The following is a 21,767-nucleotide window of genomic DNA, read 5'->3' as shown; positions in this document are numbered from 1 at the left end:
CTGTCTGTACAGCTAGCTGGCTTGCCTCTCTCTAGAATGGAAGCCACTCGAGGATGGGCTTCTGTCTATTTGGAGTCCCCAGCAGCATACAGTGCAGAGCCGGAAGTACAAGAATATGCAGGAAATGTTGGATGTTGGTGAAGGAGCAAAGGAGCAGATAAGTGGATACATTCTTAACTAGTGAGCCGTGTCTGCAGGCCAGGCGGTGTGGTGCAGAATAACAAGCACAGGCTTTGAGGTCAAGACCGGGGTTGAATCCAGCATCAGGATGGATGATGGAGTAAACCTAAGAATGCATGATTGGCATCTGCATGGGATGCATGGTGACTCTCAGGACACGTGAGGAAGAGGCCAGACACAAAAGAGCACACGCTCTTGGATTCCTAACAGTTCAAAACAGGCAAAACCAGTCCATGCTGAGAAGTGAGGTGAGCCTTGCTAGGGGAGGCAGGAAGGATTGGAAGCAGGCCTGAGGGGAAAGGCTTGGGTCTGGGAACGTTCTGTTTCTTGATTTTATCACTCTTTGGTTTGCAAAAATTCTGGAGCAGTAAAGTTCTCTGTATGTATATTATAGTTTAATAAAACACATTTAATGGAACAAACAAGGTAAGAAAACAAACAAAAATCCTATGTGTGCTTACTGCACAATTCAGACACATGGCTCTCAAAGTGGGACCCATGGTGGCCAGCGCCACATGTCCAACCTTCAGTTACCTTCACAGCAAGGTAAGTGCAGAAATTGAGAGTGAGCACTCCAGAAGCTTTTACACTGTGACATCCACCTGTGTGGTCAGTGGCCAGTGGACACAAGTCATGGCCCAGTGTAGACAGGTTTTATTGCTGAACTTGCAGGATAAGCCATGTGGGGTGGGGACTTTGGATTACTATTGATCCAGAGTGGATTGGAAAACCCCAAACTGGGTCTTTGCCACTGATAGTTTGGAACGTTTCGATTTAATGCAGGTAATTTCCAGTGGAGGTTCAGTTTCTCCATTATTAAAATGAAGACAAAACTTGTTCCCCCACATTTGGGGGAAGAGCAACCAGATAAGGCAGGAAACACCAGGATTTAAACCATATCCCTGTGGAGGGCCAGCCCCAGGGATCTGCAATTTAACAAGCCTTCTTCTTAATTCTTACTGGGTTACTGCATTTAGACATTGTTCTTAAGCACCAGAGAGCTACTTACTGTACTTCTGAAATGTGGCTAGTCTGTGTTGAAGTGTCCTTTAAGCATAAATTCCCCACCAGATCTCTCAATATAAATATGAATTTTATATGAATATTAGAATATAAACTGTCTCCATTAAATATTTTTATGCTGATCACAGGTTGAGATGTTGAAATTCTGAATATATTGGGTCCAACAAGATATAACTTCCCTTTCTTCTGTTTAACGCTATGACTCGAACACAGAAAATGACATGTGTGGCCACGTTCTCTTTCTATTGGTGGTGGCTGCTCCAGCAGGGGGCTATTCAGGGGCTGGGTTGATCTGCAAAGTGGACAGCAGCAGGTGGCTCTGCAGGACTTTCTGACTGTAGCTCATCCGCTGTCATCTGTCCACCTCTGATGTTCCGACCAAATGAACCCCTTCCTGCTCTCTGAGTGGCTGTTGGTTTCTCTGTCGCCTTGCCATGCAGATCAACTACAAGGCTGTGGGCTCACTGGACCCCAGTGCCGACCTCTCCAGCCAGAGGGGGAAAGTGTTTAAGCTCCGGAATGAAACTCACCACCTCTTTGTGGGTCTGTACCCAGGAACCACCTACTCCTTCACCATCAAGGCCAGCACCGCCAAGGGTTTTGGACCCCCTGTCACCACGCGGATTGCCACCAAAATTTCAGGTATCTCTTTTAGAAATCAAAAAGGAAGAAAAATTGCCCCTTACTCCTCCCCCATTCCTAATTTTTTCCCCGAGAGTAAAAAGAGACAGAGTCAACTGTCGCTGCAGGGTACAGTATGTCAACAACTCGAAGGCAGTCCCTAGTGGGTTACTGTTGCAGCCTTACAAAGGAACCTAATCAATGAACTTCCTAAAGTGTAAAAAAATACATTAAATCAGGTGTCAGTTCACCAGACGACTTTCCCCAGGGTCACATTAAATAGTGTGAATATGGTTGATGTAGAGAGAGGGGGAAAGGACACCCTTCAAAGCCGGTTTGTAATTTTATTCTCAGAAATATTCTTTTTGCCAGTGCAAGACCCAATATGATTGCTCATAAGGCCTCTGATGAAGAAATAAATGAATGAATGACCATGACCAAGCTATAGTGACCCCAGTATCCCAGCTGCCATGTCCGTCCGGGCTGCCTTCACCACTGGAGAGCATCCTCTCGGAATGCCTTTCCTAAAACCACTTTCACCTTTCAGAATCTCTCCTCCATTCTGGTGTAGAAGCACACACATTTTGTGTGTGGCTTCCAACACCACGATGTTTTGTAGCTTAATATTTCTACTTATTCGGATCCCATAAGCATTCCCCCTGTTGCCGAATTGCTCTCTTTAATGTTCCGTCAAGTGGATGGACGTAATTTAATTAAACATTCCCCTGTGGTTGGATATATTTGGTGCCTCCATGTTTTTGTAAAATAACGCTTCAATAAACATGTTACAAAATAAAGTGTAATTCGTTGGTTCGGATTATGACTTTAGGATTAAATTCAGAAATTGAAAAACTGAATTAAAAGGGAGGTGGGTTTTAATAGCTCTTAATATAAATGGCTAAATTACCTTTTCAAAGGATTAGGTTTAGTCACACTCCTCTCCGGGTGGAGAGGGTCTCACGAAAAAAAGAAAAAGTAGGGGGGGTCGCGGAACTAATTCATCATTACTTTCATTTGCATTTAAATGCGTTTCACATGGTTGACTTTGCTTTTGCCTCTTTATTAACTATGTATATTTCTTGCATGTATCTGTATTCCGTGAGGAACTCTGTGATTCTTTAGGGTGACTGGTCACATCAATGCCACCTTTCTCCAGGCTGCTGCTCCTTGAAGGAGCCTCCAGGTGGCAGGTTGGAAGTCAAGGCTTCCTCTGACGCATGTGACTCCCTCTAGTCATCTGGAGGGTCTATAAGGGTGGCATCAAGGGGAGGTGGTGGGTGCGGTTAGGGAACTGTGCTGAGCTCACCCCCATCTGTGTTCCCTGCGCAGCTCCATCGATGCCCGAGTACGACACGGATACCCCCCTGAATGAGACGGACACAACCATCACCGTGATGCTGAAGCCCGCTCAGTCCCGGGGAGCCCCCGTCAGGTGAGGAGGTTCTTCCTTTGGAGTTTGCAGCTTTCCTTCCCAGTACCATGCACAACTCCGGTAGAGTCATGTGACTGGCCATGTGCACGGGCCCACACAGGCCAGGAGCCAGACTTCCCAAAGAGAAGAGGGTCCGAGACCAATCTAGAGGGGCCTCAGAGCCAGATCGTCTCCTCCCACAGTGGAGTGTTCAGAGGGAACATGCTGATAGGAACCTGAAGATGGTCAGGGAGAGAACTTTCTGGAGCATGATTATGGTAAATTTAGTAGAATTGGGAACCTGGATACAGTCCCCTGGCAAGATCACAATACTCACTCTCAGGAAGAGAGAAACAGACTTGCTGAATTCTCAGAGATCAGGAACAGACCCCAGTCCAGGGCATGGAGGGTTAGAGCCCCACAGGGACCGTGCCTTTCAGGTTACGCGACTGACTTTAACAAGAGGGCAGGAGCGTACGGATGCCCACACAGCCCAAGCATCTCTGAAGTTAAGCTGACCAGTGTCCTAACCATGCTGCAAGCAGGGTGGGCATCTCTTTTTAGCAAGTTACACTTTGAACAAGGGCAGTGATCTTGTCCTCTGGTTTTGCTCAGAACTCCAGGTAATAGGACTAGTCCATTGAAACAAAGCTGTGCCCTGGATAGAACAAGTTCCAGATTGGTGCAATTGCAGTTCCACAAACAAACATTGAGCACCTCGTGTCGTTAGAATGGGGAGTGACACAGGGACACCAATGATTCATTCAACACACATTTTTATTAAGTACCCACTCTGTCTCAGGCATTATTTCAGTACTTGGTAAAGCAGTAGAGAACTAGCCATAAATAAATAAGTTAGGTTCTAAAGGAAACCAAATTGACGTGGAAGGCAGAAATAGGAAAACATTATTATAGATAAGCACAGCTCATTATGGGCTCTCACAGGACAGAATTCTCAGGGAGGGGACACCAGGTCACCTCTTCAATGTAAGATTTTACTCAAGTTGCAAGAGTCCACCTGGGCAGAGGCGCTGAGGAGAGAGGCAGCTTGCTGGAGTGGGGAGCAGCCATGCCTGCTTAGATTTGCATTAACATAAAGGTCAAGGCTGGAGGGCAGGGTGAGAGTGGGGTGTGCTTGAGAGGCTGGAGCTTCTATGAGGGCCATAGGGAGCCACTGGAGAATTGCATGCAGCAGTGTCATTCTTAGCGTCCCTGGAGGCTAAGAGACCTGTCTGGAAGAGGCTCTTGAGAAGGTCCTGGTCTTCATTTTCCAACGTACATCCAGCTCAACCCAGATATTATAGGCAGTGAAGCAGATGGAATCCACTGCCAAATTTTGGAAGTTCCTGCCTACTCTAAAGACTTTAGACAATGCTCCTTCCCACTAAGAAGAATCTCAATCCCTGTCTCAGTTGTGGATCATGTTTATGGGCTTCCTACTATGGCATTTTGGTCTGAGATTCCGCACATTGGTTGTTCTAGGGCTGTCTTACCTGTGATGAGCCAAAAGAGAGGGTGGCTCTAAGTCACATTATGAACCCCCTTTTTTTCCTCCAGTCCCTCTGCTGTAGCATGGCCATTCAATTTTCTCTGTATGCTGTGAGATATTATCTTCATTTTCAGATGAAGAAACTGAGGTACCCAAAGGCAGACAGTCAGCAAGTAGGAAAACTGAGTTTGAATGTGGGATGTGTGGGTGTCAGATCATGGGTCCTGTTTTGGCCAGCAATGCCTTACTCCCTTTAAGAATTCTCTCTTCTATACAGCAGGATCAGTCACTATTTCAAAACCTTAGAAAGCTTTCCAGATGGCAAGAGTACAGCCCAGAGAAGGTCAGCCGCCTTCTCAAGGTTGCACATCAAGTTAGCAACTGGCACCCAGCAAATCTCAGGTCTGACCCCAAGTCTCTGACCTTTTGTAGAAGATCCAGCTCTCTGAGCCTATATATAGCAAAGGGACCTGGTCCCTGGCACCTCATAGTACAGACTCCTGGTGGGGGTGGAGTTAGGCTCATTGCCCCCAGTCTTCTGGCTGTGTGTGGGCCAGGGAAAGAATGTGAGTTTGTTGGCACTGAACCTGGATTTCAATCTTGCTCAATCACTGCTGTGTGAACATTAGACAAAATATCCTCTCCTCCCCTCCACCAACTCTTTTTCCCTCTCTCTCAGACTCAATTCTCCTTATCTGTAAAGTATGGACACGATTTCACAGAGACTGAATAAAACAGGGAAATACTTAGATCCAGGCATCTAGGCATGCCTGACCCCACACACCAAGATCTTTCCCACCCCCCACCTCACCCTGGCAACGGGGCCCTCTGAGGAGCCCAAGCCAAATGCGTGGGAAAACATTTCCAGATCCCACAAACAGAAACCCTTGCCCTTAGTTTGCACATATCTTTCACAAGCTCAGGTGTCCTTAGACTACGGTGAATGATGAGGAAAGAGAAGGAGGTGGAAGTGCCCCAGCAGCAGTGAGAAGTGAGATTGGCAGGAAGCACAGGCCACTGGGGCCACTCTACTTGTGCAGACACAGGTACTCAAATATCAACACACTGCAGCTCCTCACAGCCATGGGGCTCACTCCTTGTCCCGGTCTAACAAAAATATGTGAGATTTTAGCTTAAAAGGGCCTACTAACTTCTGCTTAGTGAGTAAGCACTTGCTGTATGCCTGTGGCCATACATAATAACATCATCTGTATCTTCACGTTTCAGTAGCGGTCTCCGGGTTTGCAAATATGAAAATTGAGATAAAAAGAAGCTTCATGAGTTGGCGCAGGCCACAAGACAACCAGTGGCACAGGCAAAATTTCAGCCAAGTTCTGACCCTAACCCTGTGCTCACTTCACTATACCATACCACCTCCCTCTGAGAAAGGTATGCATGACGTATTCTGGTGACATTTCCATCCAAAAAAAATAAAATTAAAATTAAAGAAATGTCACTGCTCAAAGGGGAAGTGGTTGGTGTCTGGAAATGTCTGGCTGCTTTTCTTTCCAGGGCTCTGGATCACTGAGGGTGGGAGCTCTCTGTTATTTTCAGACCATTGCTTGGGCTTCAGCCAACAAGGGGAAGAGACTAACTAATGCCACCCAGCAAGACTTTCAGGACAACTGCAGTGACAGGGTGAAAATATCACAGTAGGTTTCAGTTACTTTAATCTATTTTTACCTTAAATCCCAGGCCCTCAGATGGGCATGTGGGGGAGAAGATGGCCATTAAGTTGTTTAACACACACTTACAGAGCACTTGCTAGTTACCAGGAAGTGAGTTGAGCAAGAGGCAATGGAGATATAGCAAGAGGCCAGACAGACGCATCCCGGCCTTCTTAGGCTCATTAACCTATAAGCCTGCCTGTGAATTGGCGGGGAGGAGGGCATTAGGCAAATAAGCAAACAAAACAACAAAATCAGCAGAACTTAAGGCACTACGGCGGAGCCAGTAGAACAGGGGTCATTTTGATGGAGTGGGGCCAGGGGGCAGATGGAGAGACGAGCACCACCCAGGAAGGTGGACATGGCAGAGTCCTGCAATGGAAAGGTGGGAGCAGGTGAGAAGAGCAAGAGGGACTCGGATCCCTGGACTCCCAGGAGCTCACAAGAGTCACTGGGTCAAGGAGGCCTGGAATCCTGTTTTTCAAGTGATGGGAGAAAGCAGCTCTGATATCCTGTAGCTCAGTAGGATGCATAGAGTGCACAGCAACTTTCTATGTATCGTGAAATGGCGAGAAGAGAAGGATTTGAAGATTCCCAACATATAGAAATGATCAACGTGGTTTGAGGAGATGGAAATGCCAACACCCTGACGTCTTCAAGATTCATTATTTACAGTGTACTTCTGTGCATAAGTGCAAATATTATATATCAGGTGTTTTTTTTTTTTTAAGAACAGTGTTTTATAAAAAAAAAGAACTTAGAGTTGATAATTTCTTTAATTTAACTCACTTGCCTGGTGAATAAGCTGGTAGAGAAATACCATCTTCATTTCAGAGGAGGAAACTGAAGCCTAACAGGTTGAATTGACTGGTCCAAGGTCACAGGGTGCATTACACATTAAGTGTTTAGACATAGACCAAGTTTCCTGGCTCAGAGTTCATTGATCCTCCAGAAGTTCTAAGTTCTTCAGGCCTGATGTGCCAAGGGATGACCGGATAGTCATTTGGTAGGGATACTGCCAGGTGATGTCACCTGGGGGTCCTCCAACTCTGGATTCTGTGGGCCCAACCTGTACCTTGTGAACTCTGGAGTCTCAGTCTGCCTGGAGCTACGTGCCCTCAGGCATCCCTGAACCTGAACCTTGGCCTCTACCCCCAGGTAAGTCCTTCTTCCTCCTGCCCCAGATGCTCACAGCTCAACTGACCCCAATTCCACCTCAGCTTTGCTGCTTGCTGCTCCTTGTTTGGAAGCCTCGTGGGTGGGGCTCAGGTAGAGCTGAACAGGCAGGAGGTCTGGAGCGAGAGCAGCCCAGGGGTTGCAGTGTGGGCTCCTGCAGCCTCATCCCTCCAGCCATTCACCTCCATGGCTTGGCCTATTTTTTTTAATACTCTACAATGGAGATTTATTGCTTTTGCATTGCTTTCCCCAGGCTTTCAAAGATTTATTGGTTTTTAAGTGACAGAATCCCAGAATTGCTTAAAAGATCAATCAAATAGTGACTGGAATCTAATATTCAGCTCTGACTTGAACACGCTCAACCTTCTTCCCCCACGCCCCACCTGTCATGCTGATGTATCTGTGGTAACCTTCATAAGAAAGTGACTCGGCCCTGAATTAATCACCCATAATGCAGGCCCTGGAGGAAGAACAACGGGGGGCAGAGCCCAGATCCCCAGGCTTCTGTGGAGGAGTGCTTTACACCCCATGTTTCCTCTCCCATCCAATCAGCCGCCTGGACTGTCCACTCAGTCTCGGAATCTGCCCTGGGCTGGACTCCTTCTTTCCCCCTTGGCCACTCTCCCACCTCTGTGCAACCCACCAAGGTGCCCTCGCTGATTTGCCTCCTCTGGCCTCTCTTCCCTCAGTCCTCCCCCCACTGAGCTGCTGGAATGGTCCTTTGGAAGCACAAATTGGATCAAGTTAACTTCCCTGCTTAAAATTCTTAAATGGGTCACTGGTTTTCTATTGCATTAAGTTCAAGCTTCTTAGCGTGGAATTCAAGGCGTATCGGTGTCGGGCTTTAACCTTATTTCTGGATTCATTTAAATTCACTCTGCCCCTTCATCAGGTTCTACTCAACAGTGACCTGTGTCATTCCTTCATGGATCCTTCCTGAGCTTCTAAGGGGGTTCCGCCTTCATTTGTATGTTTTCTTTATTTTTTGTTTGTTGGTTTTGACGTGCCTTTCCCTAGGTTATGAGTGCCAAGAAATCTGGGGGCTGGGCACCATGAGATTCCTTTTATTTTGGAATATCTAGACTTTAGCAAGTGCTGAAAACAAACTAAAATCTGGTTACTGAAGTAGGTGACTAGTTAATTCAGCAAATCCATTTTGCCAGCCAGGTAGACACCAGCTGCTATAGGACTACAGAGATGCACCTTAAAGACCTTGTCTTCAGCTACCTCTCACTCTATAATTGAGCGCCAGCTGATAGAAATTTCTAAAATAATAAAAATGCCCTTATTTATGTGTTGTCTGGTATGATTGTCATTGACTGACCACACACCTAGCTATCAAGCCCTCGATAACATGGCTAGTCCAGCTGAGGAACCGATTTTTATTTTAACTTAATTACTTTAATTTTCAAGTGCTATTGGTGGCTAGTGACAACCATTTCATTTTTAAGGATTATTATTTCTATTAACATGTATTAATTGTCCATATCATTAGGATTCAGTGTGATACTTGAACATATGATTATAGTATATGCTGATCAAATCCTCAGGCCAGTCTTGTCTCCTGCACACACACCCTTCCCAACCTTTGGTTATCATTATTTCATATTCAAGCTGACTTTTTCCAGCTTTCATGTATGAGAGACAATATGCAGTACTTGTCTTTCTGTACCTGGATTATTTCTCTTAATATAATGTCCTCTATGGGCTGGGGATGTGGCTCAAGCGGTAGCGCACTCGCCTGGCATGTGTGCAGCCCGGGTTCAATCCTCAGCACCACATACAAAGATGTTGTGTCCGCCAATAACTAAAAAATAAATATCAAAAAAATCTCTCTCTCTCTCTCTCTCTCTCTCTCTCTCTCTCTCTTTAAAAAAATAATGTCCTCTAGTTCCAGTCATAGGATTTTATTATTTTTATGTGATGGAATGATTAATTCTCTGTTCTATATAAATGCTACTTTTCCTATAACCACTCATCTGTTGATGGGACCTGGCATGATTCCGTATCTTAGCTAGTGTGAATAGTGCCACAATAAACATGGATGTGCAGATATCTCTTTGTCATGCTGATTTCATTTCCTTTGAATATATAACCAGAAGTGGGGCAACTGGATCATATGGCAGATCTACTTTTAGTTTTCAAGTAACCTCCACATTCTTTCCATAGTGTCTATACTAATTTAAGTGCCCCCCCACAACAGTGTGTGAGTTCCTTTTCTCTACCTTCTTGCTAGCACTTGTTATTTTTTTTTATAAGAGCTATTCTAAATGTGTTAAGAAATTACCTCATTGTACTTTTGATTTGCATTTCCCTGAGGACTAATGATATTGAATATTTTTTACATATTGGTTGGCCATTTGTGTTTTACCTTTGAAAAGGAAAGTAACTACCGTTTTAAATGGTGCAGGTCTATAAGGGAAAACAACCAAAAAAAATTAAAATTGCTTATGAGTCTACCTGGGCACTTGGTCAGAGGTCAGAGATTTCCATGGAGTTCAGTGCAGAGACATCTGTTAGGAGCCTGGTGGGCTGGGAAGCCAGGTGAGTGGGTTTGCCGGAGGCAGCACACCTGAGCTGAGACCGACGGAATGAGGGGTGCGGGGAACTTAGTGAAGAAGGGAAGAGTGTGATCCAACAGGAGGAAGCAGCATGTGCACCAGGCAGAGAAGGTGCACGGTGTATTCAGGGAGCCACAGATAACCCAGTGGACAGGGCCAGAGAGATGAGGAGAGAAGCCAGGAGCAGGCAGAGCCAGGTTAAGAAGGTCTTCACTGTGGGTTTGGACTTTGTCCTGAAGTGTGCGTGGAACATTTGGCAGGTAGATGCCCAGGTCCATGCCCTCTGCTGGGTGATCAGGCTTCTGATCATGTCATTGTCTCTTCCGAGCTTGCCATTTATCACCTCCGAGTATGCCATCCATTGTCTCTCCAGCATCTGGTTCAAATATGCCACCTCCAGGATGCCTCCATCCTGATGAAGAAGCATCAGCTCTTTCCAGGCGCCCCCTCTGCCTTGACCACTTCCTCCCTGTCAGAGACTTTCATGTTCAGTGGCTACCATACACTGTGACCTCCTTGGGACCTGGGGCTGGGTCACAGAGGCAGCCTGAAGCCTGAGACCTGTTTATACTCTTCCCACCACAGCTGACCTCCCAGGTGGATCCAGTAGATCAGCAGAGGCTCCTGAATCATATCCAAAGTTATCCCCCTTTGGGGGCTCTTGGAGCAGATACTTAATTTTTCTGAATCTCAAGTGGATTGTTGGTAAATGGGAATACTCTCATCATGGATTATTTCAAAGGTTAGATAAACTGAAGTGTGTTAAGTACAACTGGTGACAGTTCAATGTGCTCCTTGGATTTGATCAAACTATTGAGGCAAGAAGTGGCTCCCTGCTCTTGGTGGCCATGGCAGGATCATCTTCTGAGCCCTGTTGTATGTTGATACCTACTAGTTGAATGTCCTCCATCACTCATGTGAAATCTGCCAAGAACTGGCTTGTGTGTGGCACATCAGAGAACGTACAGTTTATCTCCAGGTGTGATAAAATCTTCAAATCTGTATTCCCTTAAAAATGGGTCTCTAGCTGGGTACAGTGTTGCATGCCTGTAACCTCAGCACCTCAGAAGTCTGAGACAGAAGGATCACAAGTTCAAAGTCAGCCTCGGCAAATTAGTGAGGCCCTAATCAACCTAGCAAGACCCTGTCTGTCTCAAAGTTAAAAAAAAAAAAAAAAAAAAAAAAAAACAGAGAGAGAGCTGAGGATATGGATGAGTGGTTAAGCACCCCTGGGTTCAAACTTTGGTATCAAAAAAAGAAAAAAATGGGTCCCTACATTTGAGCACCTTTCCAAATGACAAGAACCAAAACACAAGGCTAGGATTTGTCAACTTCTAAGGCCAAGAAACCAAAGGCGAAGAGCAACACCCTTGAGGGACAATTGTCGTTGTTCAGATGAGAAGTGAAGGTGACCCAAGTTAGAAGAGTTGTGATGATGGATGAAACCCTTAGGAGGTGATGACATCTCTGTGAGATGGGGCTCTGGGTGCAGAGGAAAAGACCCAGTCCCAGGTAACTCCAAGTGTCTGACTTGGCTAATGGGATGCGGGATGGTCCCACTCTCTGAGCAAAGAGACACAGAGGGAGGGAAAATTCTGTGAGGACAGTTTACTCAGGATCGGTGAATGGCAGTGAAGGTAGTCTGGGATCCGAACGGAGGAGTTAAGAACAGATTCGCAAGAACAGGTCGGGACCTGATGTATGGTCTAAGTGAGTCCTTAGAACCACTGAGAAACCACTGAGGTGGTCAGTTAGGACTTGCAGCCTGTTTCCTTGAGCTTCTCGAGGCTTGGTGTCCAGCGTGTCGCAGCTGCAGCATGCAGAACCAGACTGAGCACTAGAAGTCAGTGTAACATGGCCAATGGCTTCTAGAGGTCACTGCGAGTTCTTTTCACTCCCTGATGAGAATCCATGATTCTTCTGCATTTGACAGGTGCAGCTAGTTAGGACTGGGGATTCTGAAATGCACAGTGATTAGCGACAGTGCAAATTGGAGATCCAGCCAACTTTTAAAGAAGGAAGAAACTTTACAGGGAAGAAAAGCAAGCGATTGCCAAATTTCCTCCAGGATTCCTTTAATAACTGTGAAGCCCTGAGTGGGAGCGCATGAAACAATCACAGAAGGGTTTTGCTGGTCTGTGGAGCTGCAGCGAGCAAAATTGGAATCATTACTGTCTGATTCTCAGACACCCGTGCATGATGGTGTCCAATTAGGAAGAAGAAATGAAAATTTAGAGGATTTATTAACACGGGGCAGCCTGAGGGGTTTATGAGTTCCCATCCTCATTGGGAAAGATGAAAAACTACACTTAACGTTGAGCCACACTCATCCTCCAAACCTTACTTGTTTTGCTGGGTTCCCTGGTTCTTTAAGCCACCTTTGCTGGAGCCTACGGAGAAGAGCTATGTGCCCAACTCTGGCGGGATGGTGAGGTGGGGAGATATGTGATACTTCCACATAAGCTGCAAGAAGATTTAGTTTTGTAAGCAATTAGTACCATTTGTAGCCATGCTCAAAGCATGCTGGGACAGCCTCCCACCAGATTGGAAAATAGGAAGAGCCAGACCCAAGAAGCCACCAGGAATAAGGAATAATGGGATGAATGCTGCTGCAGAGCTCTCCTCCGTGGGGCTGTCCCACAGTTAACCATGGTAACCAAACGACATGTAAGTTTAATTAAAGGGACATGTAACAAGAACTGAGGAAACCATTCAAAGAGACAAGGGTGATTCTGGGGGTCTGGCATAGAGCTCCAAGCAGAAAAATCATTTAATCTTCAACAGAAACAAACATAAAAGTCTACCTAGGTGAGATATTCATTTGCTTCACTATGGTAAGTTTTCTACTATCTCTATAAATCCCATTAAGATCATGCCATTTACCTTATATGTACACAGTTAAATTTACTTTTCAAAAAGGAAAGATGATTCAGGAAAACAAAAGGGAAAGTCAGGTGATAGCCAAAGAATTTAGGTGGGTTTCTGTTCTCTTCAGCTTACTCAGACCACGCTGCAGGTCCCTTTTTATGAGCCACCATTTCCCCCACCCTTGCCTGATGGTCCAATAATCTAGCTTGCCAAGAACTGTCCCTGATGTTGGGATTCTGGTTTTATATTACTCAGGCTCAAAAGAAGGAGGGAAAACAGGTGTTGGGGGAAGAATTTTTAAATGGAGCAGTCGACGGAACATGAAGAACAAGAATGTTCTATTTTGGACTGTCTGCCATCTGGAGAGATGGAGACGGGGACTGTTGCTGGCATGAGGGGAAGGAGAGTGTGGTTGTCATGTTCACCTCCTACCATAGGGACTCTATAAATTCCCAAAGTCTGCAGTGCCGCAGCAGCATCGGAACAGGGCTTTTAAGACTTGGGAATGACTAGCATCCCGGTGGTGCTGGAAGCCGGGAGGCATGGATGACCTCATCAAGGAGAGTGTAGAGTAGAAGGGGTGAAGAACAGGACAGAAATCTATCCCATGGGGGATGGAGCAGGACTGACTGAAGAATTAGAAGCAAAACCAGGGCAATATAACTTTATTTTAACTTTTCTTTAAAAACAAGAAAGTCAGGGGAAGAATAGTTTTAAAAAAAGGAAAAGAAATGGTCAACATTTTGCCTTTTGATTGTTTCCAAGAATTCCAAGAAGCTCTTGTAATAGAAAATATGAGAGACATTATGACCCAGGACCATGGGGAAAAGAAGATAATGAGGTTAACTAAAATGGACTATCTGGTGTAGGCTTGCTCAAAAAAAAAAAAAAGGAATGTGGAAGGTTACAGATATTGAGGGCCAGGGAACTTTGATACTATTGTATCCTTGATGAGTAGATGGGCTAGAAAGACAGAAAGTGATGAGTTTTCAATAATGCACCCCTTCTGTGGGATAATGTGGCTCTGGGTGGGACCATGGTCACAGTGATGGTGGTGGTCAGATACTGATGAATTCAAGGTGAAGGGCATTGGAACCAAGCATGCTCAGGAACAGGAGGTCATGATAAGGATGGATAAGCTACTTAGGTGTAGCTTTTCAGCGCTTTACTATCCCACCCTGGGGAACCCCTGGCAAGATCAACAATGCCCCTGCAAGATGCCTTCTCCTGGTTCTCACTTTTTTCCCAACTTTTTTTTCCTGCTGACTTCTACTTTCTTTATGTTTCGGGCCCTATGACAGTTTGCATCTCTGCTTTCTCTCAGATCTCAAGCAGCTGATAACCGATGGCTCTCAGACTGTGTCAGCAGCCAACCAAAGGTCAGACTTTCAAGTCTGCCTCCACCAAGTGCATTGCTACAGCCTGATCTTTGATGTTTTTCTGAGCTAGTGCATGGATTTGTGCCATGTTAGAATCCAAGGAGGTTTGCTCTTAACCAAAAAGCATTCTGCACAATGCCTGCTCCAGCAGCCTGGGGCTTCTCAGAGAGTTGCCTCCTCTCAGCAGCAGTAAGAGAGGTGATCCTTAAAGCCCTGAATTTTTGATAGGAAAAGAACAACTTAACGATTAGAGTCTGCATCACTAGGAAGAAGAAATTTGGGCTCACTCCTTCTCACAAACCACAGACCCTTTTCTTGCCTGGCTATAGCTACTTAAGGTTTGCTATCTAACTTGTACACTTCCACTGAGGTATAGGCTCACTATACAATCTTTAAAGATTACAAATATATAAAGTATTCATTTTTAGGGTGGGAGTTAGCTGCCCCAGTAAAACAAGAAGGATTCCAGGGCAAGATGTTAGACCTACACTGTCCAAGATATGTAGCCACTTTCCAATTCTATAGCTACATGTGTCTATTTAAATTAGTTAAAATTAAATACAATTAAAGCTTCAATTCATTAGTTGCAATAGCCGCATAATAACAACCACAACTAACCGACGGTTACATGAGCTAGTAGTTACCATTTTGGACAACATTTCCATTATAATAGAAAATTCTGCTCTAGATCCTTGGAGGGCTGATAGAGGTCAAAGAGTTCTAAGAGGTTATTAATGCAGCCATTTGGGGACAGGCCAGGGATCCTGCCATGAGAAATGAGCATTGTAATGGGGTTGTAGACACAGGTATAAAATGTGAATTCCCCAAAGAAGAATGAAATCTATGGCTGACCAACTCGCTCCATTGAACTAGACTTCCAAAATTCTACTGCGTCACCCTCCCTTGGGATGGAGACCGAGAATCTGTATTTTTATTGGTTCTTCTTAGTCATACATGATGGGATGAAGAATTTACATTTAGAACAAGCTCGCAGGTGGTGCCAATCTAGTTGGCCTTGTCTCATACTTGAGTACTGCTGATTTAATCTATAAGTGTCCTCAGGTATGGGGAAAAGAGCATGTGTAGGAACCAGGTAGTTTCTCCTGTGGTGATAATATTTGTTTGCTGTCATGATATGGGGAAATCATGATTTTGCATGTGACTGTGGCATCAACCTTGTTGGTTTCTCAGCTTTTGAAACTCTCTGCCGCTGTGTCTTTTAGCATGAGCATAACCAGTTTTAGCTCTTGATAGCTGAACTAGAATCTCTGCCAGCTTATGCCTCTGTCCCTGTCCACGTAGGGGCTAAAACACACCCCCATTTCCTTTGATGAGGACAATGGCTGGTGTCTGAAATAATTCATGTTGTGTTGTTGCATGCCGATAGCAAATCTGAATATATCACTTCTATACAGATGTTGGGGCGTAGGTACGAGATGGATGTTTGGTGAAGCTGAACATCAGAATCTGAACCAATCTGTATTCTTTTGTGGAAGGCTAGAGCAGCCTGGGAGAAACAAATCCATTTCCAACTTTCACTCTATAAAAAGTTCTATATTTTCTTAGATCAGACAAAATATAGTGAGTGCCAAAACGCTGCAGCAATATGGGCGCGTCACTCAGCTGGGTTGGAATCTGTATGCATTGTCCCCCCGGGCCAGTTTTGATTATGTTCTTTTTCCTTTTATTGCAGTCAGCAAATCTGAATTTGCTATTGTGGGGAGAGCAGGAAGAAGAGAAAAAAAATGAAGGTTTTTAACCTTCAGAAAGTTCAGAGGTTCAGTCTGAATAAGCACAAAAACTTTCAGTGTGCCTCTGAATTCCTTGAATTTGCAGAACAGCTCAGAATCCCAAGAGAACTACCTTGCATGTAGGATTCAGGGTCTGCTTTGTGGCTGAAAGGCAAAGCTGAAATTATGAGAGAGGAGTCGAGTTAGAGAAAGTGGGAAGAGGAATAAATGGGGGGAGGGAAGGAGCTTGGTCCCAATCCAGGCTAAGTTTTAACCTATTGTTCAATTTCTTCAATTCAAAGCTATCTGCTTTCTACAGCTCACAGATAATGTCTCCCCTGCCAGGACACCCTGTTCCTGTTTAATTGAAATTAGTTTCCAAGAATAATCATTCAAAGCTATTTCCAATCGTGGGAATGTTTTGGAAGTCACAATAGGAGTTGAAGCTCTGGGATACAGATATACACACATGGGCCAATTGTGCAAAGGCATCTCATGGTCTATCACAGCCCTCACATGTCCAAAGTCAGGAGGGATCTCATTGGCCACTGCAGCTCACACATGACTCTTTCGAAACTGGCACCATCTCTCCATCAGGGACCCGCGGTACTGCAAGTGTGAAGGGAAACAATCACTTCCATTCAGGTTTAGAGCGATGTGTTTCCCAGGCTTAATTATACCACAGGTATATAAATTACAGAAACATGTTAATGCTCCCATGATTAAAATTATAGAGTGCCTAATTGAAAAAGCATAAACTGAATTGAAGAATTCCTAATTATAGTTTGCTTTGAGGTGTTAATTTCCTCCATAACGAATGCATAATTTCTTGGAGCCTAAAAAGGTGGCCTCTGCATCAGAATGTCGCCTCCAGGCAGATGGGAAAGGGTTGTCATCTTTCAGTTTAGCAAGTTGACCAGCAAAGCTCCGTTTAGGGCTGGGGCCCTGGAGGACCATGGCAGGCAGCTTTGGGAAGGAGGCAGAGCTGGTATAGATGTCAAGCCAATGTTCCATCCATTAGGGATCAAGATCAAGGCAGATGAAGGACTCTTAGAAAAAAAAAAAATTCCCACCTGCCTTTCTCTTCCCAAAGTCTTAATCTTTTTCCCAGTTCGTTTTGGTAAAATGTGGTGCCTCTAGAATAGTGTTTCTCTAGGTTTGGTCCTGGATCATCAGTATGACCTGGGAACTCGTTAGGAATGTAAATTCCCTGAGCCTCACCCCCAACTTATTGAATCAGAGGTCTGGGGGTGGAGCCAGCCATCTGAGTTTAAGGAGTCTTCCTCCAGAGCTTCCAATGAATGCTAGAGCTTGAGAACAGTTCTAAGGAGTGGGTCACGGACATACAAAGCCAACAGCCATCTGAGCTTTGTTGAACTCCTATTCTGCATTGGAACCTGTGATCAGTCGATGACTTCCCATTCTTTCATTTTACACTGAAAACATCACACTGGAGTAGAAAAAAAATACTTGCTAAGCTCAAACTATCCATAGGAGCTGTGGTTCTTGTAGCCCTTGTAAATTCTGATGCAGACATTACACACTATGTCGTCAATCTCTCATTGTTCTCACATAGTTTTCATCAGTACCTTTGCTGCGAAATGGGTTTCACGGGACATGGTCAGCTGGAGGCTAAGCACAGTTGGGAATGATGTTCAGGGGAGGTTTGGCTTTGCTACTGCTGAGTCTAACTCTAGAGCCAGGGAGGACCTTCTAAACACCGGAAATCATTGCCTTGAACGGCATGGATGGTTAGTGCGTATTCTCTCCAAATAGTGATGTGAACTCTAAGTGTAAAAGGCTGTGTCACAGGAAACTTCAAGTGTTGGGAGTCACTCCCCTTGCACCCAAGGAGTTGTGAATAAAGATACAGTGTACCTCCTTATCCTGGCTTTGGGCATCCTGGTTCTCTCAGGCTTGTTTCCCAGTCTCCATACATCAGGGACATGTGTGCACGTACACGTGCGTGCATGTATGATTGGTTCTAGCCAACCATAGCCATCTGAAGAAATAAACTCAAGCTATGGTTTTAGCATTCTATCAGGCTCTTGCATAATTCTTAGCCATTCCCATATGGTTGAAAATTTGGGTCATTTCCAGTTATTTGTTGTTATAAATAATCCAGCAATAACATATTTATTCATGTTTCACTTTTGGTATTATATCTTTAAATAGGGAAAAAAAATCCCCAGGAGTGAAATTACTAAAATGAATAAAGTGGAACTCCAAGGTTTTGAGCGTCAATTATTATATGCCAGACACTGACAGCCAACTCATATACATTATCCATTTTCATTCTTTAATTTAAAAAAAAACGCAAAGTACACATACTTGGAAAATCAAATAGTCAAACCATTCTCTACCCCACTGTTTATCACCCCTCACTTCTGTGCCCCAGGGGCAACTGCATTTCTATTATTTGCCGTTTCTTGTGGGAATCCACAATGTCACTACATAATGTGCTATTCTAAAGTTATTGATTGCAGACATTATCCATTTACTTCCTGCTATGATGGATGAAAAGTTGGCTGTCTTAAATCATCCAGTCCCTCCCTTCCAACTTCCCAGCATGGTTACACCACTGTTTTCCCTTAGATCCATACACAATGGCTAATTTTATAACTCCATAAAAGCAGGTCACTTCAGAACCGAGTGGTACACTATTTTTATGATAGCATTATATAATTAACTTAAAGATTTAAAAGTGCCAGGTACAAGTCCTATATATATATCACCTTAGTTCTTTGTCATCAAAATTCTGTGATAGTAATTGGTATTATCCATATTTGACAGATAGGGAAACTGAAGTTCTGAAAGGTTAAGTAGTTTGCCCAGGACCAGGCAGCTCATAGGTGGCTGATGTGAAATTTGAACATATCTCTTCTCTCTCCTGAGACCTCTAGCTCCACTGAGCTACTGTGTTACTCTGCCTATCTGGTACACTGGTGATATTTCTTTCATTTAATTCTTCATCCATATACCATTATTCTATTTATCTTCAGGCATTATCTGTATTAAGCTAGCCATATATCTTTATTTCCCACAGAGATTCATCATCTCAGATTTATTATGAAATACTCTTTCTTTTTTTTAACCATTTTCTTTAATTTTTGGGGGGAAGGGGATCATTTTATTCTGTTTTCTAGAAAAACACTAGACCTTATATTGCATTTGTTTATAATATTAGCAATCATGACTTTTCCAAGAGCTATTTGCTGTGCTTTTCCTTGTAGCATAGCATACCCTTCTTGTTTATAGTAGTAATTGTTTCTCAAACTTTTTTTTTTTTTTTTTTTTTTTTTTTTTTTTAGAATTTGGGATGAGGAAAGGACCTTACTGACTTCTGTATTATGTCAGTTTCTTCTGGAGTCATTTCTCCTGGTTTGAATTGGTTGATGATCTTCACATTGGAAATATGTCTTGCCTAACCAGTAAACCTTGGTAGGCAACATTTAAAAGTAAGATGCTGGAAAAGTTGACTGGAGGTGCTGTATTTTTGGAGGTGGAGGCATTCACTTCTCCAGGGATGAAGCCTCCTCCTAGCTCATGCCTGAGGGGTAGGAGATTGGCACCTGTGACTCTCTATGGTGAAGAGTTGGATGGTTTTGTGCAGATTTTCATCAACAGCCTGTTTCTAGCCACACATTTCATTTCCACACTCCCACCTGCTCCAGGGTTGGGGTATCTTTAGAGATCTACGGAGCAAATCAACTTCATTCATATTAACACCCCTTTGCAAGTTGTCTTTTCTTTATCCTTTACACTAGATCCTTCTCTTCTGACCATTTTTAGTCTTCTAGAATTTTGTCGAAACATCTCCTCTACCAATGGTCCCTCTCCTGTTCTCTTTTTTTCCTTGTGGATTTATATTCTTTTTCATCTTTCACTGTCATTTTCATGAGGTCTCAGGAGAGAGAAGAGGTAAGTGGAGTGCATTAATTCTTCCATTTTTAACAAGAAGTTCACTTACATTATTATCTAATCCAGTTCTCACAATAATAATTGATAGAGACATTATTCTTCAGGGTTTTTTTTATAACAAATGATACCATTTAAATAAATTAAGGAAGGTCACAAAGCCAGTAAGTTTCAGAGACAAGATTCAAATTCAATGTTGATTCCAGAGCTTATGTTCTTTTTACTCCTAGGTCACAAAAATACTGTGAGTCTTGAAAACCATTGGCAAATTATTTCCCCCAATTTGATGAACCAATTAGCAGTGCAACTGTAATTATATAATCCCACCAGTTCAACTAGAACGCCCACTGAAATGGCATTTGTAATTTTTGTTTACTTCTGCTAATTCAGTGAATTCAAATGGGAACACACAGTCATTTTGATTTACTCTTCTTGCCTCACTGGAAAGATAGAAATTTTTTTTCATGTATTTTTATACTATTGGCATTTCTTTTCCTAAAGAGATGTCTTTTTACATCCTTTCCCATTTACCTGTGGCAGGGGTTCTCAACCAGAGTTACTCTTTATTGTCTGGAGGTATTTTTGTTATCACAGTGTGTATGTGTGTGTGTGGGGGGGTAGTGCCTCTGGTATTCAGTTATCAAGTAGAGGCCAGAGATGCTTCTGAGCATCTTGCATCTCACAGTGCACAAGATTCCCCCCGCCCCCCCCACAACTTCTCCCCACACAATTATCCAGTTCCAAATGCTGATAGCTCTAAGAATTAGGAATCCTGCCCTATGGTATTTTGACAGTCTTCCTTAATGTATGATTAGATCAGAGATTCTCATCCTTCCTGGTTTTAAACCCCTTGACAACTCTTTAAAATCAGAAAAGGTCCCAAAGAGCTTTGGTTCATGTGGATTTTATCTATCAATATTTACTGTTTCAGAAATAAAAGCTAAATTTTTAAAATGTTAAAAATTACTGAGCCCAATAATGTGAATGTCAATAATATTTGTTTTTCAAAATAATAAAGACAATGTGAAGAGATACAGTTTCCCATTTTGCAAATCCTCTTTACATCTGTCTTGGTAGAAGATAACTGGATTCTCATATCTATTTCTGCATTTGATCTGTTACTATGAATTGTTTGGGGTGTAGCATCAGAAAGATATGTAATTGGAAAAAAAGGAGGAATATTTTAATAGACATTCCAGGTAATTATGGATATTCTTCTTTAATATTGCACAAAAATCCAGAGTGGCAGTTTCCTAAAATTTATTTGCAGTGAAACTATGTTTTCATTGCACAAACCATGTTTTCTGAGGGTTTCGTACTTTGTAACACTAAAATATATCCATCTCTCTTGCACTTTAAATAGTCTTTTATCCTGGCATGTTTTTGCAACATTATGCTTTGGTTATTTGAAAAATATTCAGTTATAAAAATCTTCTAAATGTTGAGACATTTCATCATACCATATCAAAATTTCACATTTGCTATCTCTACCAATCTCATGTTAAGTATTGGGAACCTCTCATGTTCACTATGGCAGACACAAGTCTTCCAAATTCTGGTTTTCACTTGAAAGCTCAGTTATGTCTTTGAAAACATTTAAAAAAAATGTCAGTTTTCCTTAAAGTGACAGGTGGACTTCATTCATTTTGGAGAAAATGTTGACTAAATACCCCAGTATGAATTACCATAATTTATCATTCACAATTTCAAGGAAAAATAATGGAGCCTAGAAATGATCACTTGA

At 43.4% G+C, this 21,767-nt stretch overlaps 1 protein-coding gene across 4 annotated transcripts in view; it reads left to right on the top strand.

Moving 5' to 3' along the window:
• The window catches only part of Ptprt (protein tyrosine phosphatase receptor type T), a 1,029,624-nt gene that overhangs the window by 762,687 nt on the left and 245,170 nt on the right, over positions 1–21,767 (top strand). For all 4 annotated transcript variants that reach the window (XM_078051815.1, XM_078051813.1, XM_078051814.1 and 1 more), the window contains exons 10-11: positions 1,644–1,845; positions 3,154–3,256. In XM_078051815.1, the coding sequence (XP_077907941.1) occupies positions 1,644–1,845; positions 3,154–3,256 (305 nt within the window). The remainder of the gene's footprint in view (positions 1–1,643; positions 1,846–3,153; positions 3,257–21,767) is intronic.

This window comes from Ictidomys tridecemlineatus, chromosome 5 (assembly GCF_052094955.1).
Source record: "Ictidomys tridecemlineatus isolate mIctTri1 chromosome 5, mIctTri1.hap1, whole genome shotgun sequence".
NCBI classification, from domain to species: Eukaryota; Metazoa; Chordata; class Mammalia; order Rodentia; family Sciuridae; genus Ictidomys; species Ictidomys tridecemlineatus.
This window is presented reverse-complemented; position numbering and strand designations above follow the sequence as displayed.